Source organism: Stegastes partitus, unplaced genomic scaffold (assembly GCF_000690725.1).
Source record: "Stegastes partitus isolate 25-593 unplaced genomic scaffold, Stegastes_partitus-1.0.2 Scaffold260, whole genome shotgun sequence".
NCBI classification, from domain to species: Eukaryota; Metazoa; Chordata; class Actinopteri; family Pomacentridae; genus Stegastes; species Stegastes partitus.
The window spans coordinates 327,473-353,337 of record NW_007577991.1 but is presented as its reverse complement, the minus strand read 5'-3'; the positions used below and the strand labels follow the sequence as shown (position 1 = coordinate 353,337).

At 40.4% G+C, this 25,865-nt stretch overlaps 1 protein-coding gene across 1 annotated transcript in view; it reads left to right on the top strand.

Annotated features, from left to right (window-relative positions):
• The first annotated feature begins 9,284 nt into the window (after positions 1-9,284).
• The window catches only part of ano1a (anoctamin 1, calcium activated chloride channel a), a 73,033-nt gene continuing 56,452 nt past the window's right edge, over positions 9,285-25,865 (top strand). Inside the window, exons 1-2 of the mRNA XM_008282154.1 lie at positions 9,285-10,431; positions 20,190-20,347. Coding sequence (XP_008280376.1) covers positions 10,371-10,431; positions 20,190-20,347 — 219 coding nt within the window. The 5' untranslated portion in view covers positions 9,285-10,370. The remainder of the gene's footprint in view (positions 10,432-20,189; positions 20,348-25,865) is intronic.

Sequence of the window (25,865 nt, the reverse complement as noted above, 5' to 3'; positions counted from 1 at the left end):
CAAGCAAGTATTCTCTACAGCAGTCTACAGTACTTCAGTATAATTCTGAGATAGTGTTATTTCACATGAGTATTTCCTTTTCATCTATGATCCACTGTATTTCAGAGATGAATTGGAAAACACAGTGGCTTTTTTTTTTTTTTACTTAATTTTATTGACAGTTATAAATATGAAGTTATTTTGGTTTATTGTAAACATATCAACTGATACATTAAAATGCAACGCTCCACGAGTTTAAATTTAGCTTGTAAGACATGACGCATTTTTGTAATATCTAACTACTCAACCATATAATTACACTCATCTTCAGCTGACTATAAAACTAAATTGCAGCTTCTGCCTTTATTACAGCTGAAATGATCAGTCAGTCATCAGAAACATGACTGGTAGTTATTTTAGAAATCAGTCAAGTGTTTCAGTACTTTTACATGATTCCGCCTTTGAAACTTAAATTTATTATATGTCATTCAACAAAATATGTGGTGTTCTTTGGAATGCAAAGAATCAATAAAATATACAACATGAAGTGCTTTATAGATAATGCAATAAAACAGTACAAACAACCCCCACCCCTCCCCCATTCCAACCCCACAGTCAAGTTATAAATCAAACACAAAAACAAATACAAGTGAATTAATTAAAATAACTATTATCAAAACAGAAAGGTAAAGAAATATATATATATATATTGACAGCTGGCACTTATAGTTTCATTCAAGTCCAATATTAACTCTCCTTTAAACATCAGCTCAGTTTCCACCAACTCTTGAGAAAATAACTGTGTTGAGCTGCTGAAACACACATGACTAACAAACTAAAGATAGGACATTTGTAGGGAACAGAGTAACAGGAAGCATAAGTAATTAAGTTGTGCTGCTCTTCCTTTTGGCTGGTAAAGGTCCTTTCAGTGCACCTGCTACCTATCTTTGGGGGACAGTTAGGTGGAGAGAGGGTAACATCACTTCTACACAACTGTTTACTAGTGGTGACCAGACAAGGAGCTTAGCCAATATAAGAAAACAGCAGTGACAGTGATTAGAGAGCTCTGGAACAATTCTTTTCTTTTATAACAAAGTGTTACACTACACCTCCACACCCAGAAATGGTACAGATCCCTTAACGTTGCAACATCACTGGATAAGCCAGTTTAATGCAAACAGGGGATCTACGCCTAAACACACAGGAGACAGACAGGTTTCATAGTTACTGGCTGCTTCATGTCAGAGAAGTTGCAGTATTGCAGCTTTCGGAGATTTGTTCTTAGGAGGCACAACAGGAAATGGTAGCTACAGATCATCAGAAGCAGGGTGAGGGGTCCCTTCTCCCTCCCACTTACTCACTCTGCCTCTGAAGCATCAACCAGATGACACACGTTGACAAAGCTTTTCTCATACATATGCTTCCGGATGATTTGGTTTCACTCGTATTGATTAGGAGCAATTATTTCTAATCAGCAGCAGCCATCACCACCATGACCTTTTTTACATGTTCACTTTAAACTGTGGGATAATGATATTTTAGAACTTTCTATGAAGTTATTATAACTTCACAGATCTGGTGTCATTGGTCCTATCGTAACATATTTCATTAATATTCGGTAATATTTATCCTCCTCCACCTCCATCTACATCCTCATTCATTCTTTTAAAAATTCTATATGGCCTCTGATGAACAAAGGCCTGCTGTGTAAACAGGTGTATATCCATGCAATCTAAATGCAAATGTCTGTAATGTCTGACAATACAAGAACTTGCAAGACGAGTCGTGATGATCATCTGTTTATGCAGAGCATTTCTAAACAGACCATGCACATCCACTTCACACTGATTTGACTTTACCTAAAAAGCTGCAAATGGACAGGTGCAACCAATTATTGTATGGAGCACTATCATTTTTGGCTGGGCATCTTGTCACACCTGCTGAGTGGTCCAGTTCAAATCCACAGACAAAAATCACAAAAACTAGCATAGCATTGGTTTACATGTTGTCAAACTGACTTCATGAAAATTCCTCCTTAAACTCAGACTTCTTTTCACTTCATGGTCAAGTGGTGTTACTCTGACTTTTAGTGGATTTATGGAGGTTTACTCCTGATGGACATCACCACTAATGGTATCTTCTGGAAGTGGAAATCACACTGTGTTCAGAGTTGACTGAATTAGGACTCTGACATGGAGGGTGATTTTTGATCCTAATTCACCTCACACTGTGACCTTGCCTTTCCTTGCAGTCTGAATGATGAGTTAATTGTCACATGATCCATGCCAGCATCCCAGAGACCTTCAATGCCCCCTCCCCCTGTGAATGTAAGCCTGAACGTGGCTAAAGACAATTTTAACATGATAAACAAGATAATAATGTTAAACAGCTTTTACATCTGCCTTGAAATTCCATAATTTCGCTCAGGAAGAACAAGCAGTCTTAGAGGTTAGTTGGGTGAGGGGTGTGAGAGTCATTGTTCTGTTAAGGAGATATGCAGGCTTCAAACAAAACTGTGATTACTAACAACTGAAACTTTGCTTTGTAGCTTTAAACACTGTCCTCACCAATGTATGTGGTAAAAGCTGAAACTGTGCATTATTATTATTATTATTATTAGTAGTAGTAGTAGTAGTAGTATTAGTAGTAGTAGTAGTAGTAGTAGGAGTAGGAGTAGTAGTAGTATTATAGGTCCTACGGGCCAAGGAACACAGGCCATCAGGCATTCAGTAAAGCAACAGTTGAGACAGATTATCTAACTGACAGCAGTTGGGGTTAATTACTGGTTAATGTCAATACCCTGAGAAAGGGCTCATTACATACACACACACACACACACACACACACACACACACATACACACACACACTCACACACACTAACACACACATACACACAGTATCTGTATTTTGGCAGTTCTAAGCCCAGGATGCAGCGATGGTGCCACTGCAAAAAAGTGACAAGTGAATCATTCTAGTGGTTCATTTGCTGGCAGGGAGGCAAGCACTGCGATTAAAATGGCAAATTTACAACAACAAAAAAATACAAAAACAAATACAGTAGTGAACAGTAAGCCTAAATGTTCTGAAGACCATCGCAAAACCTACACAAAAGAATATGTCACTTGCTATGGCCAAAGTAAAGCAGATCTTTTTCAGGGTTGAGAATATTTCACAAACTGTATCACTATCATGTCATATATAGCATCCCCAGTGTGAAGAGTCAGCTATGGCAGTGATCTTATGGCAGCTGGGAGTCTCAGAACCACTGAATAATGTAAAAGAATGCTCTCTTCTGAAAGGCCCATTGAATTAAAGCACTTGAATAACACATCCGAGATTCAAAAGTTTCTGGCAGCATTACAGTGCACACATCGTGTCAGAAGCACACCGGTCCAAACTCCTCTTCTCAGCACAGTTTGTTCTGTGGTGAGAAGGTGTGAGTCCACAAAAGTGAGGGATGTGGAAAGTGGCTGATAAACCTTGAGAAATGCTGAGAGACCTTCAGTCTCTGGTTACAGTACGTTCCGTCATAAATGGCCTTCTAATGACGCAGATGTTGATGATGTTTAGATTTGTCCATATTTGTGAAAGATGCTACAGTACTGAAAAAGCTAAACATCTCCTTTAAACTATTACAGATATATTAAGGCTCCAAGGCAAATGGAAATTAGAACTGATAAAAAACAGTTAAAATGATTTCTACTGTATGTTAAAAGTCAAGTAAAATATACTTTCAACAACCTATGACTGTAAGGGTTGGCTTATAACAAGTTCATCTGTTCCCATGTCAAGTTGAAGCTAAGTCCCACCCTAGTTCACCATGACAACATCATATATTCTAGTTTCAACAACAGTTTTGAAGGTTGAGTAACTCTGGTTACCTCTGTAACATCATATCTGCACCACTACAGCAGCTGAGAAAGAAAAGCATCACATTGCTGTTCTGGTGCAGTTTGGGGACAAGAGGATGCGTTACTCCTTCTGGATCCAGATGATGCACTAATGAGTTTTCACCTCCTGGAAAACACTGAAACGTTGCAAAACCTTTGTATGTACCTCCCAAGTTCTAGTGATCTGGACATCCCATAAAGGTTGAAAAAGAAGACTGTAAGCCAGATGTGTTAAGTAGTGATTATACTTGATTTTAAATGTTTCAGTTTTCTGTGCATTTCTCAGCTTTGGTGTCCAACCAGCTGGGTACACAGCCTCAGCACTGGAGTAGTGTTTGCTGGGCTTTTGAGATATGACAGTGAGCTTGTACATCATCTGGAAACACGTGACTGATTCACTAGCTGGTTACAATTTTTGGAATTCTTGATTTAGAGAAGTGGTGTCGTTCAGTGAGCAAAACCATCAACACATTCCAGTTGTGCGGTTTTGATCTTCCCGTGGTTTTACAGCCTCCCAGTGCTATTTACACATATTTGTCCATTGCAACTGAACAATCTGGATTCTGATTGGCTGGTATTTAAAAAAAAAAAAAGAAGATGGGGTGGGGTGGGGTGGGGATTGTAGGACTTAAAAGTGAAACTGTGCAGTTTCAACTGGAGATGTGTTTTATATTTACATGAACTTGAAGTCCAAGACAAGTTAATTTGGAGGTAGGTATACATTGACCTATGTGAATAAGCTGCAGAGATCTGCTGGGCAGATGGGGCGCCCTGGAGGTAAAGTGACACAGCAAGCACCTGAAGCGGGGGAGGTGCAGAGGGTGTCCACTCTACTGATATCTGGAATTTATTTTGAAAAGCTCTTTCTCACAAATCACAGTCAGGAGAAATTAATAATTAGAGCATCGAGTTTGAATTTGTCTAACATGATCCTGTTTTCCAGCTGAATGAACAAATATATTAGCCACATTATAAACTGCTGTTCAGCAGACAGACAAACAAGTCTTCCATAAAATTTACCTTGCAGCTGTAACAGCTTCTGAAAAAACCGTGCTGTCACTGTCAGGACCGATCCCACTTTCTTTCACGAGAACTGGTTTGAATTTACAACTTCTAGATCCACTTCAGCAGCGACATCGCCATGGGTAACATGCTAACAGCTGTGACTCATAGGGTGGAATATGCGCTACATACCTGTAGTGACAGCAGGACCAGACTTCAAGACTGTCCTCGAAAATATGCGTGTGTGGGACGATGTAGCCACTCACATGTATACCTGAGAACACTTATGTGGGTGAAGAGCTGTAAATAGCTGTGACCTGCTCTAAGTCTGCTATTGACTGTAACAGTAGCATCTATATACACAGAAGTACATGTATTATGTCCAGAGTTTGCTTTTCTGCATTTTTTCTGCTTATACCTTTGTTTTAATGTGTTTAGTAAGCAGAGTCAATCTATGAAATATGAAATACTAAATTGTCTACGAAGTACCTTGGAAAAAAAAAAAATCTGTATTAAACAATATCAATATGGAAAGCAAAGGTGGAGGTTTGGTCGTATTGTTAAATAAAATAAACTCCTTGAACCACACAGCGTCTGGTATTTCAGTGATGCCAGCCCCGTCTCTCCTGGTCTGCCTGGTGAGGTTTGAGTGTGGGCTTCTTAAAACAATACCCAGGGCTATGAAAGTCTTATTGATCCGTGAGAACCACAATAGGTGGACTAAGCTCCTCTAGATGCACAATTCCCTTCCCTTGGACCAGAACCTGCTCTGACCCTTACCTGCAGCACCAGGAAGGCTTGAATTCAAGACTTGAAAACAACTTGTGTCCATGCTGACACCCATTTGGGAAATATTTTGCAAAAAGCTCTCCCGGGTTTTGATTCACCACTTTGTGTGAAGCCATAAACAGAGCAAACAGAAGCAGATTGAAGCTGCAATGTCACAGCCAAGTGGGGATTCAGACCCTGCTGATTCTGTGGATCAGGATTGGTTTGGCTACTTTCTGAAATGCAATCATGTTGGTCTCTGGATTGACCAATATGATATAAATGACTGTGTATGCATTTGCTCTGAATACAAGCAGGACAGTAGCAGGACATACCCACTGTATTCACTCAGGACCACTCCATCACAGAATCCCTCAGTTCTTTACATTTGACAGGAAGTTCTTGCAAAATTCCACACTACTCTGACATCTCCACAGCAGACACCACCAGCCTCTGTTACAGTGCCATTAAAGTGGTAAACAGACTGCTCTTACATTTCTACCTTCAGGGACAAAATGCTTTACAGTTTACCCATTTACACACAAATGCACACCAACAGACACTGCTGCCATGCACGGCACTACTGCTGCTATTACTACTATTATTTCTGCTACTGCTGTTTGTGCACTACTACTAGTACCGCTGCTATTGCTAGGACAGGTACGTATTACTACTGCTGCTGCTACTACTCATACTAGTTCTACTGCTACTACGATTATCCCTAATGTGACTACTGTTACTGTTGCTGCTACTAACACGACTACTGTTATTGTTGATACTACTACTGCTACCCTTAGTGCTCCCACTGCAGTATTACTACTGCCACTGTTACTACTCTACTTCTAATGCCACTGTTAGTACTATCCATAAAGCTGCAGTCATATGATGTTTTCAGTTAACAAAATGTTCCTGCACTGCACCGTAAAAAGGGATGTGATGTCATAGTATTGATGCAGGAAACAGAGAGTAGAAATTGATCACACTGTATGACAGACTGTTGGAGTGATGGTGTGGCAATAATGAGCTAAATACAGTTGTTAAAAATAATCCCTTTTGCTTTTCCAAACGGGTACTACCAGCTGGACAAAGGTGAGCAAGTGTGACTGTGAGGCAGCAGGCAGTCATCGTTCTGAAACAGGACACTCACACTTGACTTTGTCAACCAGGCTTTAGTTAATGGGAAGGAGTAAGTATTTGTTCTGGAAAGGTCATGCAATTAATAATTCATTGTCATCATATTTCTCCAAAGTTCCTTAATAACACTACTGATTCAGTGTTACTGTTGTAATCCCTCTGGATGTCTGAAGGATCAGACAGTCTGGTATCATGAAATGATCAGCAGTCTCTTTACATGTCAGCACTATGGATTTCTTGTTCTTTTCGCATGTCATTTCACGCCATGTACTCTTACTGAGCAGCACCTTAACCCTTCAGCAAAAAGCCTTAAACATGTCAACCTGACATGCGAAATGTCCCTGAAATACAGGTAATCTGATTATATGATGATCCAGATCACTGTTTCTAGATCAGCTTTGTGCTTGTGAGGAGGTCGAGTTTCATCATGGAGTACAGGTTAGAGGACACACATCAGTGCTCCAGTCATGATCAGCAGGATTTTAGAGTCTGTTTTGACGTTTCTGTCTTTCCCATGTTTCCAAACAGGAAAACTGGAGGGGACAGGTAAGTCCACATTCTGCCCTCACATGACACCATGTGCACAGAGCTACACTTTGAATATGGAAATATGAACGCTGTTTGAACATTTGGTAGGAAAAAATGCGAGGATGGATCCTGATTACAGTCTGATTGCTTTGACTCTTCTTTGCCATGCTCTCTATTTCACAGGGTTGCAAGCAGAAGTAATTTCCACACTCATGTAGCCCATGGGGTCTGTGTGCTGCTTTGAATTCACTGTCCCTTTGGGTGAGTGGGGGCGTGTTTGGGAAGTGAAAAACTCCCTGGCAGTCTCCTGCAAGTCCACACATGCCTGTTTGGGAATGTCTGTCTCACTTGAGGAGACTCCCTGTCTGCTTACCTGGAATCCTGCCACCTTAGCCAAAAGAAATAACTGCTAGAGATCAACCTGCCACAATATAAGACATGCACTCACAGGTCTGAATCTACAGGATGGACGTGGTATTTGCTTTAGAATCTTTCCTCTTTGGGCTTCTTCCTGCAGCAGTCCCATGCCTTTACATTGTGGCATTGCATAACCCACCAGTGACTTCATGTTCTCCCGGGACGCTGTGTGGGAGGAGAGTCTTTACCTGAGAAGACCAGAAGCACTTCCTCCTCCGCCCCGTCTCCGCGCACAGGTGAGTGGGAAGTGTTACCTGGCCAATACCTGCATTTACCTTCTACCAGACGGCTCTCTTTAACTCTGGAGAAAAGGTAAATTTTCATGTCTTCCTCTCCACTCTGCTCTCCTTTAAATGAGTCCGATTGCTGACTTGTTTACTCCTCTTTCATTCATTTCTTCTGCGAGATTCTAGATGTTTATTCTTCCTTTGGCTACATATGATCTGGTCATTTCATGTTTTACTGTCCTTGTCGCAGTTTAGACAAACCCTCCACAGTAATTACGCAGCAGTTTGGGTTGAAGTCCGGAGGTAAATATTGGGGATTTTCTTTTAGACGGTCGCGTGAGTGTCCTGAGGCGCATTATTGAGCGAGGAGGTTTCCCTGTGTGCTGGATTCCGCCCACAGAAAAGTGTTTATCGGTTGTTCCACGATAAAGACATGTGAAGTGCCGTAACTGTTATGTGATATTTACGATTTAAAACAGTTAAATCCTCATGATTCGTTTCACATCAGGGCGCACACGGTCCACAAGGTGTCCGGAGGATCGTCCTCCTCTGTGAGCGCTCATCTGACAGCAGGCGGCTGCTCTGGAACAGATAGTCGCGGAGATTAACAGAAAGGAACCAATTAGTGAGAAAACATTTCCTCTGCTTGTTTCGGGCACGTAGAGGAGCGCGGAGACGCTCAGAGCATGTCGAAGCTCGGGGATGTCCTGCCTTCACTCTGCTCTCTACAGCAGCGGGTTGAAATCACAGGACCGCGGAGTGTACGTTCTCCAGGAGGTGTTCTACGTTCTATGTTCTGTGTTCTGTGTTCTCTGTTTTATGTTCTGTATTGTGTGTTCTCTGCTCTCCGTGATCTGTCAGACCACTACAACACTCGCTCGTGCGCTCCAGTCACCTCGCGCCTACTGGAGGACCTGAGCGCGAGGGGGCGGCACCAGCTGGCGCAGAGATGCTCTAGCTGGAGAACGGTGCTGCGTTCATGTCCCATAGGAAATACCACTGCTCACTGCCCCATAGTTAGCCTCCATGAAATACAGGCGCTTGTTCCCTTAACGTTCCCCTTTTAATGCCTGATGCCTATGTCCACGAAACAGGACAAATGTGCCCAATGCAGTCAACGACAGAGCCACAGAGGTACAGAGGTGTTGTAGGGTGGCAAAATGTCTTTATTATTATTATTATTATTATTATTATTATTATTATTATTATTATTATTATTATTATTATTGGTTTGTTTTGGTCACTCCTCTTATCATTTGTTTAAGCTGCCAAGACTGTCATGCAGAAGTACGTGCAAACTCAGTTACAGTATATTAAGCTTTTTATGGAACCACTTATTTCCGTCGATTGATTGAAACCTGAAACAGTTGCTGAAGTTCTGCATTTTTAATTTTCCACGAAGCTCACGAGATAATTACAATGACATAAAAGAAGTATTTGAGACGGATCTTATGTAAGATACTGTGTTCATGTAATTTGGCATTTGGAATAAAAACATTGTTTTTAGTGCAGAGGATGGAAAACTTCACAAAGCCACATCTTAAACGCTCTGAATGTTTTATGGTACTTGAGAGACTCCAACCAGAAACAGTGTACAGTTATATACAACAGTTAGTACAAACAGACCAAAGATGTGACAGCTGCACTTGCAGGACACTAAAAAAAAAAAAAAAACACAGGACTGTCATTTTTACAGACACTTGTGCTTTTATACAATATTATACAAACTGCTGTAAAATCCTGAAATAGAAGCTCGGTCCAGGCCGGTGACTCCTCTCTACTGTGGGTTTTGTGAGAACGTCCAACTAGGTGTTCATCTAAACACACAAACTAGTCATCAGATTTCACTTCCAAACTCTGGAGGAAGTAACTGACTGACAGCTGAGGTCTGAAGCCTGAGATGAGCCGTGGGCAGGTAACAGGGAGACACTTTTCCCTGTTTTCCAGTGGTCATTGAAGGCAACATATTTTTCGACCGATTTGGCACGATTTTCGCTGAGCTTCTCCGCGCGTTATCACTGCTGCTTGTGACTGGATCATTAGACAGAGATCGTCCTCACACGCGGACGAGAGGCGTTTTAGCGCAGAACAGTGTCATCCTGGCAGATAAAGCCTTCAGGCAGGACTCCTCAGAGCTGAAGTGGCTCCACTAATCATCACACTCAGATCAATAACCCACTCTTTGTAGACACTGTCTTTTGGACAGATAGTTTGTGGACTGTTGGACTAATTCGACAGGAAACTGTTTGCCAGTAGTCTATCAGCTTTCCAAAAGATGAATAAGTGCTAGCTCTCCGTCCAGCGTTTCCATGCAACAGCGCGGGCGGCTGTGAGGAGTAGATGCTGCTGCTGCTGCTGCTGCTCACAGCTCTGTAGATGTGATAAGGGGCTCTCTACAAACCCTGTGCGCCTTCGTAAAGCCAATGGAGCAACAAGATGAGCCGGTCGGACGCTTAAACCACCATGATAGCGCAGAGGAGCTCGGTAAGAGACGTCTTTCCACATTTTGCATGAATTACAGGAACGTAGTGATGGTGAGGAATTGTGTGCGCGAAATAGAGAGTGAAAATAAAGCTCACATTTCCCTAAAGTCCCTGTGGTCGTTTAGATGGACTGTGGCTGCTGATGTGCGCACTGATTCAGTAGCACATGTTTGTGTGAGGGAAGCCCTGACTGCTGCCTCACAATCCTCTAATTATCTGTTTACAATCCACATGCTGATGGCTTTGACTTCTACAGAATACCAATTACTGTCTATCTATGCTGGTTTCAGCCTCGATTATTTGAATAATTTGATTATACAAATAGCTCGTTTGATATGTGGCTGTAACCCTTATGGCCACATCCACAACTCGCCACAACAGTTAACCTTAAAGGGTCATTCAGATGCTGAGTTTAGTTCACACGTCTTCAACTAGATGTGAGTTCACAACATGAGGCACAGCTGGACAGTATTTCATTACTGGTATAAGTTCACAGGTCTCGTGTACATGAAGGAGTAAGTAGGTGACATCTTCAGTGTCGGATCTTTGAAAATTTTGAGCATTTTAGTACACTTGAAGCGGCATCAACTGGTTTTTAGGCCACTTGAGGGCAGCAGAACAGGATGTAAACACAACATGGACAGAGTCCTCTTCTCATTTCTCAGTTTGTGCATCCTTAATTCTTGTCCTCAACCCTTTTCCTCGCTTCTTAGTCCCTCCTACTAGAGGTGAGAGTTGATGAGATGAGAGGTGTGGAGGTAACAGGCATTTAAAAGAAAAAACGCATACTCGCCTTTGAGCTGTTGTTTTAAAGAGACATTGAGTAAATCTGACATGTGGCGCTTTAGTGGCAGTTGTCCATGGTATTGTTAGAGCCGAGCACACAGTATATATTTACATTTTTATTATTTACCACATACATACACATGTTGTAAAGTATAAAAGAGGAGTGACACAAAAAACACAGTACTAATAAAGAATGTCATCATGTGACTGAGCAATATAAATTATTTACATGCGTTTGTCAGTCCTGCTCCTGCCATGCTTTATTGTATTCCAGCTGTGTGTCACACCTCTATTAAGTCACGGGTGTGAACAAGACTTGATGGATACAGTGAGGACACACCAGGCACCCTCTCATAGCTCCTCCACCTTGTGGATTAATCACTTCAAGTCATTTTTTAAGAAAAAAAAAAATCCTCTCATTGCACCGTACAAATCTGTACATTTTCTGCTTTCTTTCATCCTGTATGATAGTAAACTAAATATCTTTGCATTGTGGACAAAACCCCACTATTGTCATTTTGGCCTTTGGGAAACACTGATTTACATTTGCAACAGTTTTGTGACATGTTATAGATAAAACATCTAATTGATTTAAAGAGAAAATAATCAATAGATTAGTTGACAATGAAAACAATCATTGGTTGCAGTCCTGGAAAGTGGCATTTCCATCAGTATGTTTGGTTTGAAAATGTCGCATAAAATCAATATGGCATGTTTTCCATGTGAGCTGAAGTAGGTATTGTTTTTATTTTGCCCAGTGATTTGGTAAAGCATTTGAAAAGCATTTTTTATATCTGCACCTGCCAGTGGGCCATCACCACCAGAGTGGGAGTAATAATTAATAATAATGTTAATTTCTCTACAGTGGAGACCTGAGGTTCTTTTTAATTAAGTGGAGAAGACGTGTACATATATCAGCAATGGCAATCAGAGAAAATGAGTTGGAAAATATCAATATGTCAGATATTGACAAAAATCTCAGTGCAAACCCGTTGAGGTAATAATTATTTTCTCATTCTTTGCACACAGTGATCCATAATGTGGAAATACTTATTTGTGTAGCTTTAAGCATAAAATAATCATTTGTCCTTGTTAGTGAATCTATGTGAAGTTCATACTTTGACAACTATTACAGTATTTGTCCATATGGTACAGTCCTGGGCTCACTGCTTCGATTCACATGTTTCGTTCCATGTATACAGCGCGTCACTCAGATGATTTGTGACTTTTATTCTGTTGAGACATGAATTCTTAGAATTTTGTGGCACTCTTTTCTTTCCCATGAAATAATGAGCTGTCACTTTTTTTCCATCATTTGATATGAATATTCATGGCTGACGTGTACACACTGGAGCTGATGGTTGTGAAAACACACTGTCGATTCACATGCAGTTAGATTTTAATTCCTTCATGATCTGTTCAGTGTAACAGTGGTCCTAAGTATGGCAGCTTGATGTGTGTTTCACACTGGATGACTGCAGCTGCTCAGTGAAATATTTTAGCAAGTATTGCAATCTCTGGCATAATTGTGTGCGCCCAGTAATAGTTCTCAAGGCAACAAGCAAATTACTCTTCCAGTGTTTTGCATGCTGGAAATGTTACATCTTTTTTGGGTGTCTTATATCTGTTCATGAGTGCTTTACATGTACTTCCATACTACAATGACAGCCTTGTGTGGCCATTTACCAGATATGAATTTCAGAAATGTTGACCAATCATGGAGGCAAATGTTACACTGAAAACTTTGCATGTTAAGAAAATAGATCCAAGACACATGCTGGGTGCTGCCTGTCTAGGCTCTCTGCCAAGACATTTGGCAGATGAAATCTATTCTTGGGCAGGGTGCTGTTGTGTTGGAATATTTGTAACTGCATATAATATGCTCAAAATATAACTCCTTCATAGTGACATAAATCATATCTATTCTGATTATATGTATTTCAGAAAAAATGGAGAATTTCCTAAGACAGTGTTAGGCAGTAATGCCATGTGCTTTACTCACACAATGAAACACGTACAAAAATTTAGATAAAGTTATATTACATAAAATTCTATATAACCAAACAACAACCATACCTGTGCTGAGAGATGCATGCTCAGGTTTACATGAGGTTTTCTGTGCCTAAGTAGGCTGTTGTCCTGTACACGATCAAACCTGCCAGGCCAGACGTGTAACGTCAAGTTCATCTCAGGTATTTAACTGCAGAAAATAAACAAGCCATATCTGTTGGCTCATTATTACTGCACACATTACCTGAGGCACCGTCCCGTCTGAGCCAGTGTTACCTTTTAAATGAGGGTAAAGTCAGCGAAAGGTCATGGTAAAATAATCTGTTAACTCGTTGCCTGAAATGGGACGTGAAGGACACACGCTGTTTTCTACTGTAATCTGGTTTCATGGCAGCATAACAGCATCACACTGCATGGTCACAAGTCATTTCAGTGTGTAAAGAAGCAAATTATGCAGTTGTTGTTCTTGAAATGGCCCTCTCTTTTTTTAATGTTGTGATTTTTTTTTTTTTTTATCTTTCACTTTGTCCACATTTCTGGAGCCCTGAACACTTTTTTTGTGCTGTAAAGCAACTCATATCCAAGGATATGTATAAAAAGTAGATTTTTATTTTCCTCCTTCATATCTTCTTGTATTAGTATTGAACAGTTTTTACTAATAGAAACTGACAAACAAAAGAAGGCGAAATCCCAGTACAATACTGCTGTAGTAAAGGGCAGAAAGTGTATGTGAATACTTAAAAGTACCACTTATTTCAAGCTACAGACACTGACTATTTGGAACAGGACTAAAACTGTGGCTATTGTAGGCATGATAGGAAACGATCTGGGCTGTATTTTGGGCTCACATTTGAAATTTACATTTTGGGGACATTGCATTAACTTACATTAACTTGTCAAAAAGGGGTAGAATATGAAGCTGTTTACTACGAAGCACTGCACAAACACACTTTGTATGTTTCCTGGAAACTGAGACTGAGACCATTTGAAACCACTGCAGTGAATGTTTCTAGTGCTGCTTTAATGTACCACAGTGGTGGTTTTGGTCATTTTAGCCAAATTGCTTTACTTTATTGCCATACTGTATGGCTTTAGACAGTCAGTCACTGGTTTCAGCTCAGACAAGACACTATGAAGTCAACTTGTAGAGCTTTCGTACCCGAGATATACACAATCACATAATTCATGCTTTCCTGCCATTGTGAATGTGATTTTCCACTATTTCTGCCCTTGACGCACGCAGTCCTTGCTTGCAGTCATATAATACAGATGTCACGACCAATTATTTATCGTTGTGATAGGTTTGCTTTGAGCAAGTTAGTCTCTATCATGTACCAAAGTTAACTGATACCAGTGGCTGCATGAAAACTTGCAAATCAACTTTCAAAAGTTGACTAAAAGATTGACTAATTAATATTTTGTATTCGCTGTGACACACCAGTCACTCTTAGCACTCTCAACAAACTTGATTCCAGTTGCTGCAGTGTTAAGCCTCTGATATACCGACCGCACTCTGTCTGTTTAGCACCAAACCACTGCACTTCAGAGCTGGCATGTAGGTGAACAGAGTGGAACAATGAGCTGTAATAATATAATAATATATCTTTCTTTTGTTTTTTCTATTGTATCCAAGAAAAAGTTTAAGTGTTAATAATATAGGCATATACCGTTATAAATTGTTATGACCTAGCTCAAATGGCCACAACAAAAGGGAGACACCATGGATGAATATTCTATTAAGCCACATTACAAGCAAAATTGGACACTCACAATATGGACTTGTGGAAGTCAGTACAGCCCATGGGGTGCATGGGTGAGTAATGTGGGTGGAAGTGTTGTTAGGTGTCAGAACACATAAAGAATAAACTAAGACAAGACAATAAAACCAGAGGGTGCCTGTGGAGAGATACGAAGAGCGATTAGACTAATGCCAGACCTTCACAGGATGCCACAGGTGCTCCTGATCCGCCTAAGCAACCACCAAGGGCTCATTACACACACACACACGCACGCACGCACACACACACACACACGAGCACAAAGATGGTGTCCCAACATGATCACCGAGTTATTTGGAAACCACACACTCCCACACGCAAAAATATAATCACAGCGAGGCGTTCAGCATTACAGTCGTGCGTTTACTAAACAGCCTTGTGCTGACTGATGACCTGGTCGTGAACATTTTCAAATCTGTATTGCCAAATCTAGTTTCTGACTTCACTGAGATGGAATGCAAAGGAAACCACAAAGGACTTCTTTTAGTCTGGCACATCACAGTCAACAAGTAGGGCAACTAGACCTAGATGTAGACAACAATCCCACTCAATCTATCATCAAATGTTTAAGTAGTCAGCTAACAGCTGAAATAGGACAAAAGGGTGTGGCACACGGCAACATCTTTAATCTCGTCAACTGACTGAACCTCATCCCACAAAGCAGATACCAATAAATCAGCCCTTTGACTCCTCACCATTCCTCTTTCAAAGCTGATGGCGGAGGATCAGGCAGACAAACCACATGCTTTTTGAGAGCCGGGCTGGTAGTTTCCCCCGCTATCATACTTTATGCTAAGCTAAGCTAACTCCAACCTGACTCCAGTTGTGTGTGTAACAAACCAATGTGAGAATGGTATTAATCTTCTTGTCCCACTTCATAAATACAAGTTCGTAAGCAGACATATGTTGAACTAGCATAAATCATTGCATGCAAACTGAAGGTATAAACCTGCCATCCTCGCTGCATATTGCACACAGCTGTCTCCTCCCCTTCCATTATCTGCGTGTCATCGTTTTCAAAATCCCCTTCACCACGGTAAATAACAGCTACAGCTGGAAATGGCAAGTTTTGATGATTTGTATCGTGCAATAAGGCAGTTCTGGTTCTTGTGCATGCCTGTCTGTTAATGTGATCTGCATGCACTTCAGAGTTGTGCTGTGTTGAAAGTGATTCTGAAATGTTAGTAGGTCTGATCTAGTAGGATTGTTGTCATGGCTTTTACAGAAAAGTGAGCAGGGTGTTAGCTCAGACATGAAACCAACACATTTAGATGCCATCAGATTAATGTAAACAAGTGCATGTGTGAAAGGGGCTGTGGTCTGTCGTTGGAGAACACCCACTGAGCTGATACATTGTTTCTTAGATTATTCTCTGCTGAAACTGTACATTCATGACATCAAACACATCACATAACAGCTGGACTGCACAAAAAGTACAAGTTCATTTTGGGGACATTATACATTTAAAGCTCATAATAAATACAACAGCTGAGCAAACAAGGCATTTATCAGTATCCATGGTGACAGCTGTTTCCTGTTAGTGGAGGGTTTTTTTTTTCTGCCCTTCCTTATGCTGGGAGCCTCCGTAATTGTGAGTGTTAATTCGAATAAAATGAAAGTCTGTAGTGAAGGGCTTTATCTTGTTCAGGGCATGAATTCACACACCTAAGCCGTTTTCACACATGCACTGCATCCCTCAACTGAACTGTGTGTGGCAATGCAAATGTCTGAATCCGTTGGGCCGAACATAGCTCCCTGGTGCCAAGTCCATGTAAGGTGTCATGCGTGAACACAGTCGGTCACAGTGATAGAGTGTGTATGCTGATGTGCATCATGTCCTGCATCCTGCACGCTCTGCCCAGAAGCCACCACTCATCGAAACCAAGCTGCGATTCTCCAGTAGTGACATCTCATCTGATGTGGACACACTACTGTTATGTGCCTTTATGTGACGTTTGCCAGAATTCATGGTTGAATCCTTCAGACTGAGACTGATTTGTTTACTGTCACTGTGTCAACTTTGTGAGAGACTAAATGTATTGGAATCAAACTTGCGAGTTCATTTGTTTCTGTGGAGCTGATCTCATCCCAAAGTATTTTTTTTGAATGCCACCTAATGTAATTGATACTGAAAGTTTATGCAAGATGCGTGGAGCGGCTGCTGCTTTACATAGTCTAACAGATGTGATTGATGTTAACATTCTCCCTTTGCATCGACCAAACCCTCAGCTGAGGAATTTTACTCTGTTAAAGGAGAAAAAACTATGTTTGCTTGACGTGCTGCAGTTTGAACCAACAGAGAGTTCTGCTTCACCTGCTGAATGTCACTGAAAGGGAGTCAGAACAACGTGGCTGTGTCATGTTCTGGTTTCTGATCTCCTCCTTCAGTTGAAGGGTGTAGTATTTGGTATAGGAGGGGCAGGGCCTTTGCTTGCTGTGCCCAGATGCTCATTGTCTCATAATGGATGGCTATGTCCATGACGCGTTTAGATTTCAAATGAATTTTTTTACTTACGATGAATCAAAATATGAATCAAAAGTACAATATGGGGCGCCTCGGTAGCCCAACAGGTTCAACAGGTGACCCATAACCAGGTGCTATAGTCCCGGATGCAGCGGCCATCGGTTTGAATCATAGACTGTATAAGAAAGATGGACGTAGCTACCGTGACATCAGCTGTTGGTTTCTGCACTGAGAAAATGAAGCCGGTATTTTGCTACTTCCTGGTTGACATCTTGGATTTTTGAGCCAGGGCCGAAAAAGAGATTGTAAGAGGGCAGTGCCAGAGAGCAGTGATTGGTCAGACGGACTGAGAGTCGAGGACTCTCTCCCTGCCCACATTTACCAGCTTCTGCCATGTTTGCCGACACTGCTGCTAACAACATTAATCTCCAAAACTGGAGCTAGACTCTCAGGTGAGTGTTAAAGTCGTCTCAGTAGCTGATTGTTTTCTGTCCACATCTGGACGAGGTTACATATAAAGCAGCGACCTGCCTTACTGTAGCTGAAGCTACCGTAAGTTAACATCAGACTAGAGCCTCTGATGGTAAAACATGATCTGACATCGCGTTTAGAAGTTGTTCTGTAAATCTGTGGTTACGTTTCCTGACTAGTTAACACTGATGCTACATCAGGTTTGTCACTGTCATACATTAGTTACCTGTTGTCTGTGACTAGTTTCCTGTAGGTCACAGCTGATCAATCACAGACAGATTGATAACGTTATTACAGTCTGTTAACTGCTGCTGTCTCATGGCAGACAGGAATGATCATCAGAAACTAAACCAAGCTAACATTACACCACAGAACACTGATTTGTGTTAAACACTCGGCTCAATGAATGAAGCTCAGTTCAGTTCGTGTTTCTGTTCTTTGGTTTTTAACAGCTTCTGTTCATTTCACCGAGACAAACATCTGTTGAAATGATTCCTTCTCTTCCAGAAACAGTGAAGTTACTGAGGTCTGATCACCATGACATGAGCCTCACACTGAACCTCAGAGGTCAGTCAGAGTTACTTTATGCTGCTGTTTAATGTAAATCAGTCTAGCAGACTGTTCTCTACTACGGTGTTTATCAGCTGGCTGAGGAGCTCATGTCATCAGAGTGCTGTTTTCCCTTTTCTCTATTAATCACACCATAATCAACTATAATCATACTTTGGAATAAAAAGAATCAACTTTATTGTCCTTCTAAGGCAGTAAAATGTTCTTTGACCTTATCCAGGGAAACAAACACTTCCTTGAGATTAAAAAAATGTCAAAAACATCACACTTTCTGTTCACGCTCATATTTCATGTTTCAGCAGTTGGAATGAAAGAACATTGTTGGTCATTTTCTTAGTGTTTGTGTCTTTTCCTTCCAGCCATGATATGGATCATTGGGAACATCTAGTCTGATGTGATCTAAGATCTACAGAGAACATGAACATTCAGTTGAGGTTGCCTGAGGCTAAGAGTCTTCTCTCCTTCTTCATCCCTGTTAGAAAGAGCAGCACTGATGTCCTCCTCATCTATCCAGTAATAACAATAATGTTCAACTGCACATTCAGCTCCCTGTCTTCATAAAGTACTTATTTTATGACTGTTAAGTATTTGCACTCCACTGTAAGCTGGGCAACACATTTATTTCATCCATTTATTACATACTTTGACACATCTTTCCAGTTCAGAATTGTTTAAATAATGTAGTTTTTTTAATGTGTAATAAAGATATTAAAGAAGCTCTTGTCCTGAATGTGTTGATGTTTCAATTTTGCGTATCTGCTATAAATGATGGCAACATGTTCTCCATATTGTAATGATGCAACAACAGCAGAGATGAAGTTAAAGGTGATAAATGGAACCTGTGAATACTAGGGCTGGACCCGAATATCCGAATATTTGGTTGTTGTGGTGGTATCCAGATACCAATTTTAATATCCAAATATTCGCCTGCCATCCGCCACTGTCAGTCATTCTAGCGCCGACTGTCAATCAAATAGCCACGCCCCCAAATAACCGAAACCTTGACGACTTATATTAAATTCAATATTCAGTTATTTTCAGATTGGCCACCTGATTGCTTGTTTTGACCATGAAAATGAGAAAAAAAATCCTGAGCTGTATTAAAGCTGTCTTTTGTGATCTGTGTTATCCTGTTTGGAACTGGGGTCTATGGAGCCAGAGCTTTCTGGTGTCAGCACCTAGTAGACGTAGTGGTACTGCAGGTTTTTGACACTTTGGGGTGGCTTCATTTTTCAGGGCCAGTTGCTAAGTCCGTCTTTCTTATACAGTTTGAATCCAGCCCATGACCATTTGCTGCAGGTCCTTCCCCCATTCTTCTCTGCACTTTCCTGTCTCTCTACTATCCCATCAAATAAAGCCGAAAAGCAAAAAAATAATATTTAAAATCTTTTTTAGAAAGTACAATATAGGAAAAGGTTATTTGTTTATTTATTTATTTTCTGGCGTTTTTGCCTTTATTGTATAGGGTAGTTAAGACAGAGAAAGGAAAGTGGGGGAGAAGAAAGGGGGAAGGGATTGCAGCAAAGGGCCATGAGTGGGATTCAAACCCATGGCTGCCACGTTGGGCACTATAGCCGCTGTACATGGGTCGCCAGCTCAACCAGTTGAGCTGTAGCAGCGGCCCTGAAAAAGGTTATTTTAAAAGCCAAAACCAAATCCATCTCTGTGTTCTTCCCCCAGGTTCTCCTCCCTTCTCCTCTTGTGAGCACTCAGGCAGCCCACAGCTGGAGGAACCGGCAAAGATGAGGAGGAATGACCACTACCTGCCAGTCCCCGGCGAAGAAAAGAACCTGGATGTGGACTTTGCCAGCACTAAGCCCAGGAGCAAAGAGTCCATAGTAAGAAATTACATCCACATAATCATTGCAGTATTGCAGAGTTCCAGTGCGTGATCAGAGGTTTGAGTGAGGTGCCAGCAGGTGTTCAAAAAACAACAGGACATTAGTTACTGCAGTCTGTCTTATTCATGGCACCACTGCACTTTCTAACATTCACCATGTGTCATCTGTCTGGGTTTAGGTTAATTGGTGATTAGAGATTGGTCATAGTTGTGCGTGTGAGTGTGCATGGTTGTCTGTCTCATTGTGTTGTCCCTGTGATGGACAGGCCACCTGCCCAGTATCAGCTGGGACATGCTCCAGCCCCTGCAATCCTCTATAGGATAAAGCGGCGTATCACTAATGAATGACTGCATGGATGACAATGATGGAAAACATCCTAAATCCACAATGAAATCATAGAAAAATACTGTCTGACTGTTCCTAACTTTTCTTCAAGATCACAATCATTAATGAACACATTAACGGGTGCACCACGAATGGAGGCTGCCAATAGCTGATTCAGGATAACTTCAACACTGACAAAACAACTAAGTTAGAAAATATAGACTAAAAAACTGAGGTGCAAGTTGTGACCCGCAGCCAGCTTAACTCCATGTGATTCATAGAAGAGGCTGTACATCCTGTTTACATCTGTAGGGCTGATGTAGAACAACTGACCATGGATCAGTTCAGTGGTTTAGCATGAGAAAAGCCAGATAGGTAACAAGTGAAATATTATTGACAGATAGGATTTTCATTGCACACATAGGATATATATATTAACTTGACTATGCCTTTAAATGTGTCTAGTCAATAAACATAGCTGAAGAAACTGCTAAAATACTAAGTCTATAAAAAACAGATGAAAAAATAACTTTGAGATAAGACTAAGGGATTTAAACATTTGTGATTAATAAAGCAGATGTGGTGTATTCTGAGTGGATCTGAAAGAAGTCAAGAGGGGCAAAATAGGCCTGTATATGTAATACATTAAATCTTTTAATAATATTATTTTGCTAAATACTTGTAATGTGAAGGTCCTTGGGCCTTTTTATGGATTTGCAGCTACTATACATGGACATGGTAGAGGGGTACGCAGAGTTGTTGTATCCTTCGAATGAGATGAGATTTACTGTGCTCAGAGGAAGCGGTGTAATGAATAATCAATTCATTGATTAATTGTCAGCTATTAAAATATTCACTAACTATTTTCATAATTAATTAAATGATTTAAGTAACAAAAATTAAGTCTAATTTCTGTGATTCCAGCTTTTTCTATATGTTCTGGTTTCTTTACTCCTCAGTTTGTACTTACTGTGACAGTAAACTGAATGTCTTTGGGATGTGGACAAAAGACATTTATTGACAGCAACAACTAATCAGTTAATTGAGAAAGTAATGGACAGATTATTTGACTGAAAAATAACTGTTAGTTTGACAGTGATTGCAAGTGCATTTATGCCCCTTTCAGGCTGTTGGTGTGGGGTACTGGTGTGCAGTTATGCCAGTTGTTCTCCCACGTGAGGTTCTCCTGCTGCGTTGGGAAATGTCAGCGCATACTGAGCCCTGCAGTTTATCATGGCTAGCTGTTTCCAAGCCTTAAACATCTAGTGATGCTCTGAATATAGCAGCATTATGAGCATGGCCCTTTGTTGTGTTTACTGCCACTGAAGAATAATAAAATTGTTTGTTCACATAAGCCGACACCTCTCTGCTAGCCTCTCTGAAGACTTGAGCAGTTAAAAGGTTTCATTAGCTTAGGACCAGACTGCTCCTAACATTGTTCAGGCCTGCAGCTCCAGCAGTAACACAAGATTGTGTGTGGTTGTTCTTAGTGTTATTAGTCCCAGACTAGCAGCCTGCGTGAGCATCATGTGGTTAAGCTCTGTCAGGAGAAATGAATTCATTCCTTTGCCTGGACTGGTAGTCATGTATGGAGCATTTGGGATCAAAGGGAGATTTTAATATCAATTTAGTATTCATTAAATCTTGTTGATGCATACTGTACACACGGTGTGCTTAGAATAAAAATGAAATCAGCAGAAATCTAATGATTTGAATTGACAGCAACCGTATCTTCATGTCAGCAGTTCTAAGGTCATCTGACTTCTGCCTTGTTAGTTTCTATATCTTTGCTGCACTCATAAAATGTATTTATTGACTTTATATTTTCTATTGTTTAAAAACTCCCAGAATAAATTAGGAATATTTGGCATCAGATTATGTTGATTAAGAAAGATTAATCTTTGTTTATACTAGTTAATTTTTTAGTCATAAAAAATAATTTGCAGGTAAAGTCATCTTAATTTTAGTCTTTTTTTCTTTTTCTTTCTTTCTTTCTTTCTTTCTTTCTTTCTTTCTTTCTTTCTTTCTTTCTTTCTTTCTTCAAACTTGTTGACATTAGAGTTACAAAGGCCAATTTTTATTTGAAACCTATTTGACATTTCCATATAATTTACTAGAAGTTGGACCTCATTTCTTTTTACAGATGTGCTCACACCATTTTACAGTAACAGTTCTGTTTCATGGCTGTTGCTTTTTGCTATAAGAAAACAGTAAAGTCCTTATGATGAATGTATGTTTTATTTCCTCTATTCATTTATTTTCTAGAGAAAATTAGGATCAGGTTGTTGTAATCATACGAAAACTGAATTTTCATGTGAAATCGAAAAGTAAAGTCTGGGCGGCACTGCTAAGGCCGCTGCCTCCGCGTCCTGACTACGGATAAGCGGGAGAAGATGGATGGATGGATGGATGGATGGATAATCTTGGGTGACAGGCTGAAAAAATATAATATATTGTACAATTAAATATAGATTTGGTTCTAAATGAGGACAAACCCCCTCCCCAAAAAAAACAGCCAAAGCTAGTTTCTTGGTTAATAAAATAAGGTTTAAATGTTCATTTGCATAATGTGATTAAATGGTCAGTGGTGCAAATCATCAATTATGTTTTAGGAATTAAGGGCTACATCCGCTGTAACGTTGGAGGAAGTTTTGCTCCCAGACTGCTCGGTAGCAGCAGGAAAGCTTCTGTCTGGTTGCTGCGTGTGGGATAAAACCTTTTATACGCTGATTTACTGCTTACCTATAGTGATATCTAGCCATGCAGAAATGTGTTCTTTTTGTCCCTTGATTTTCAGAAATACGGTGATATATTTACTGCTGTGTACATTGAGGTCATTGAGGTGTGACATATATTCATAGACCTCAATGTGCAGTGGCTGTATTTTTGTTGTCTTAATGCTGTGAGCTCCACAAATTCCCTTTCATTCACCTCTACTGGATTCAAGCGTAGAGATTTTTCAAAACAGGACAAATAAAACAAAACTGCCTGCAGGGAAAATACACCCAGAAAATGTATTGGGGAGTTGAATCTGTATCAACAGACAAGTACAGTTATGTTTTGTCTGTTTGGGCTTGACGTTCATTATTGCCTCTATTGCAGTGCTGGATACTGAAATCTAAATTACACATTAACGTCCTGTGATTTAAACCCTTCAGCGTGCAAAACCGGATTGTTCCTTGGTGCTGCCGTGAAAAGCAGTTATTGACTTGAAAACTGCTGGGCTGTCTCATCCTGCATTTATCATGGCTCCGTCAATGTATGTGTGTGTGTGTGTGTGTGTGTGTGTGGGTGGGTGGGTGGCTGTGTGGAAGCCCAAAGGGGAAAGGAGAACCTCATTTCCCGATGGCTTGGTGAGAAAAGAGTTCCTATTGGTGAGTGATGTGAACACCACCACATCCTCATGCGCCCTCTGAGAAGTGACCTCTGACCTTTGCAGCGATCACGACTTCCTTTTGAGAGAGAGCTGAACAGGAATTTGTGTTTATATAGTTTGTACACATGTTCACACGCACAGACACAACAGCCCCTGATGATGTTTTCTATCACAGACACACACTGGAACACACACTGTTGCTGCACAGCAAAGTGGGAAAGCTTTCCTTATCAGCACAGTGCCTACTGTATCAATATTAGTTTTGTGATTCATTGTTGGTCTACAGCCATGAAGGCAATTCAGATCCATTCCACCTGAGTTTATGACTCTCCTATTGACAGTGGACTGTCTGATCTGTGTGTAATGTAATTGTGACCTTATCAGCATGTAAACATCTACTACAGATAGCAGGTGCTTTTAATGCTGTCACAAATTCCTATCCAGTATGTGCTGCCTTCACTTTCCCATATTGCTCTCGTTGTTACAAACTGCAACCTCAGTGGCACTTCTGTGTGCTACTGGTACAGAGCGGACCGCTGAAGATTTACTGCATTTCACGACTCAACTTATTTACAAAAAAGTTATAGATTATGTGGTACAATGTCAGCGCATAGAAAACTATTTAAATTGATGACTGATACAGGCGTTAAATTTATAAATGTACTGGTTTTGATCAGTCTCTGTGCCTTCTGTTTGTGCCAAGTTATCCTTTAAAGATTATTGATAGATCTGTATTAATCCTCTGTCCTCCAAGCAGTTTGTGGGTATTTTTTGACAGTTTTCTACACTGTGGCCCATTTTTCACTGCAACATAAAGTCCTGCAGCTGTGTGGAAACAGCACAACCAAGGCTGAGAAGTTCAAATGTCTTTTTGCAGTATAAATCATTAAAAGAAAAAAAAAAATGCACATACGTTGAATTTCTTCTTAAATATATATACATGCTGAGCTCAGCTTTAGAAAGATATTTCACTATGCTGAATGCATCTTGAATAATCCTCTGTATGTTAGAACTGAGCAGAGTTTTTCCAGAGTTAAGCTGTGACACTCACACTTTTGATGGTAATTCTCCATTTTGTTTTAAATCTACTATACAGTGAAGATCTGATCAAAAGCCTTAAAAAATATATTGCAAGTCAAATCACAATATCTGTAAAAAAAATAAAAAAATAAAAAAAATGCAACTAGACATTTTCCATAAATCCTTACTGTATATATTTTAGAACTGTTTTGCATTTATTTTATTGATCCAGCATGTTTTTTTTCCCCCCTTTCAGTCTCTCTTGTTGTCTTCTCTCTGCTCTGTGGACACACGGTTTGCAATTTACCCTAAAACTGTTTGTTTTTTTACAGGATCTGGAGCAAATGGTTTATGTTTGGTGAAACAAGACATGTACAAAAATATTGTTTGGATGTAATATCACAGTTTTAAGCTTAGATGTGTTTAATTTCCCAAAGGAACTGTACATCACATTCTGTAGCCTGATCTATCGGCTGGTTTTGTCCAGACTGAAGCATCCAACAAAATGCTGGACAAATTCCTGTGAACTAAGGTGATATATAAGGTTCAGGGTCGATGTATCGTCCTCCCAGTGATCCCCCAGTGTTTCCTCTACATTCATTTAGGAGCGGCGGGCTCAAATCCTAGCCGCCGTTCCTTCTATCTATCTATCTATCTATCTATCTATCTATCTATCTATCTATCTATCTATCTATCTATCTATCTATCTATCTATCTATCTATCTATCCATTTATTTATTTTTATTGTCGCAAACACACCACCGCCGCATACTACAGAGTCCTGCACTGGGTCGG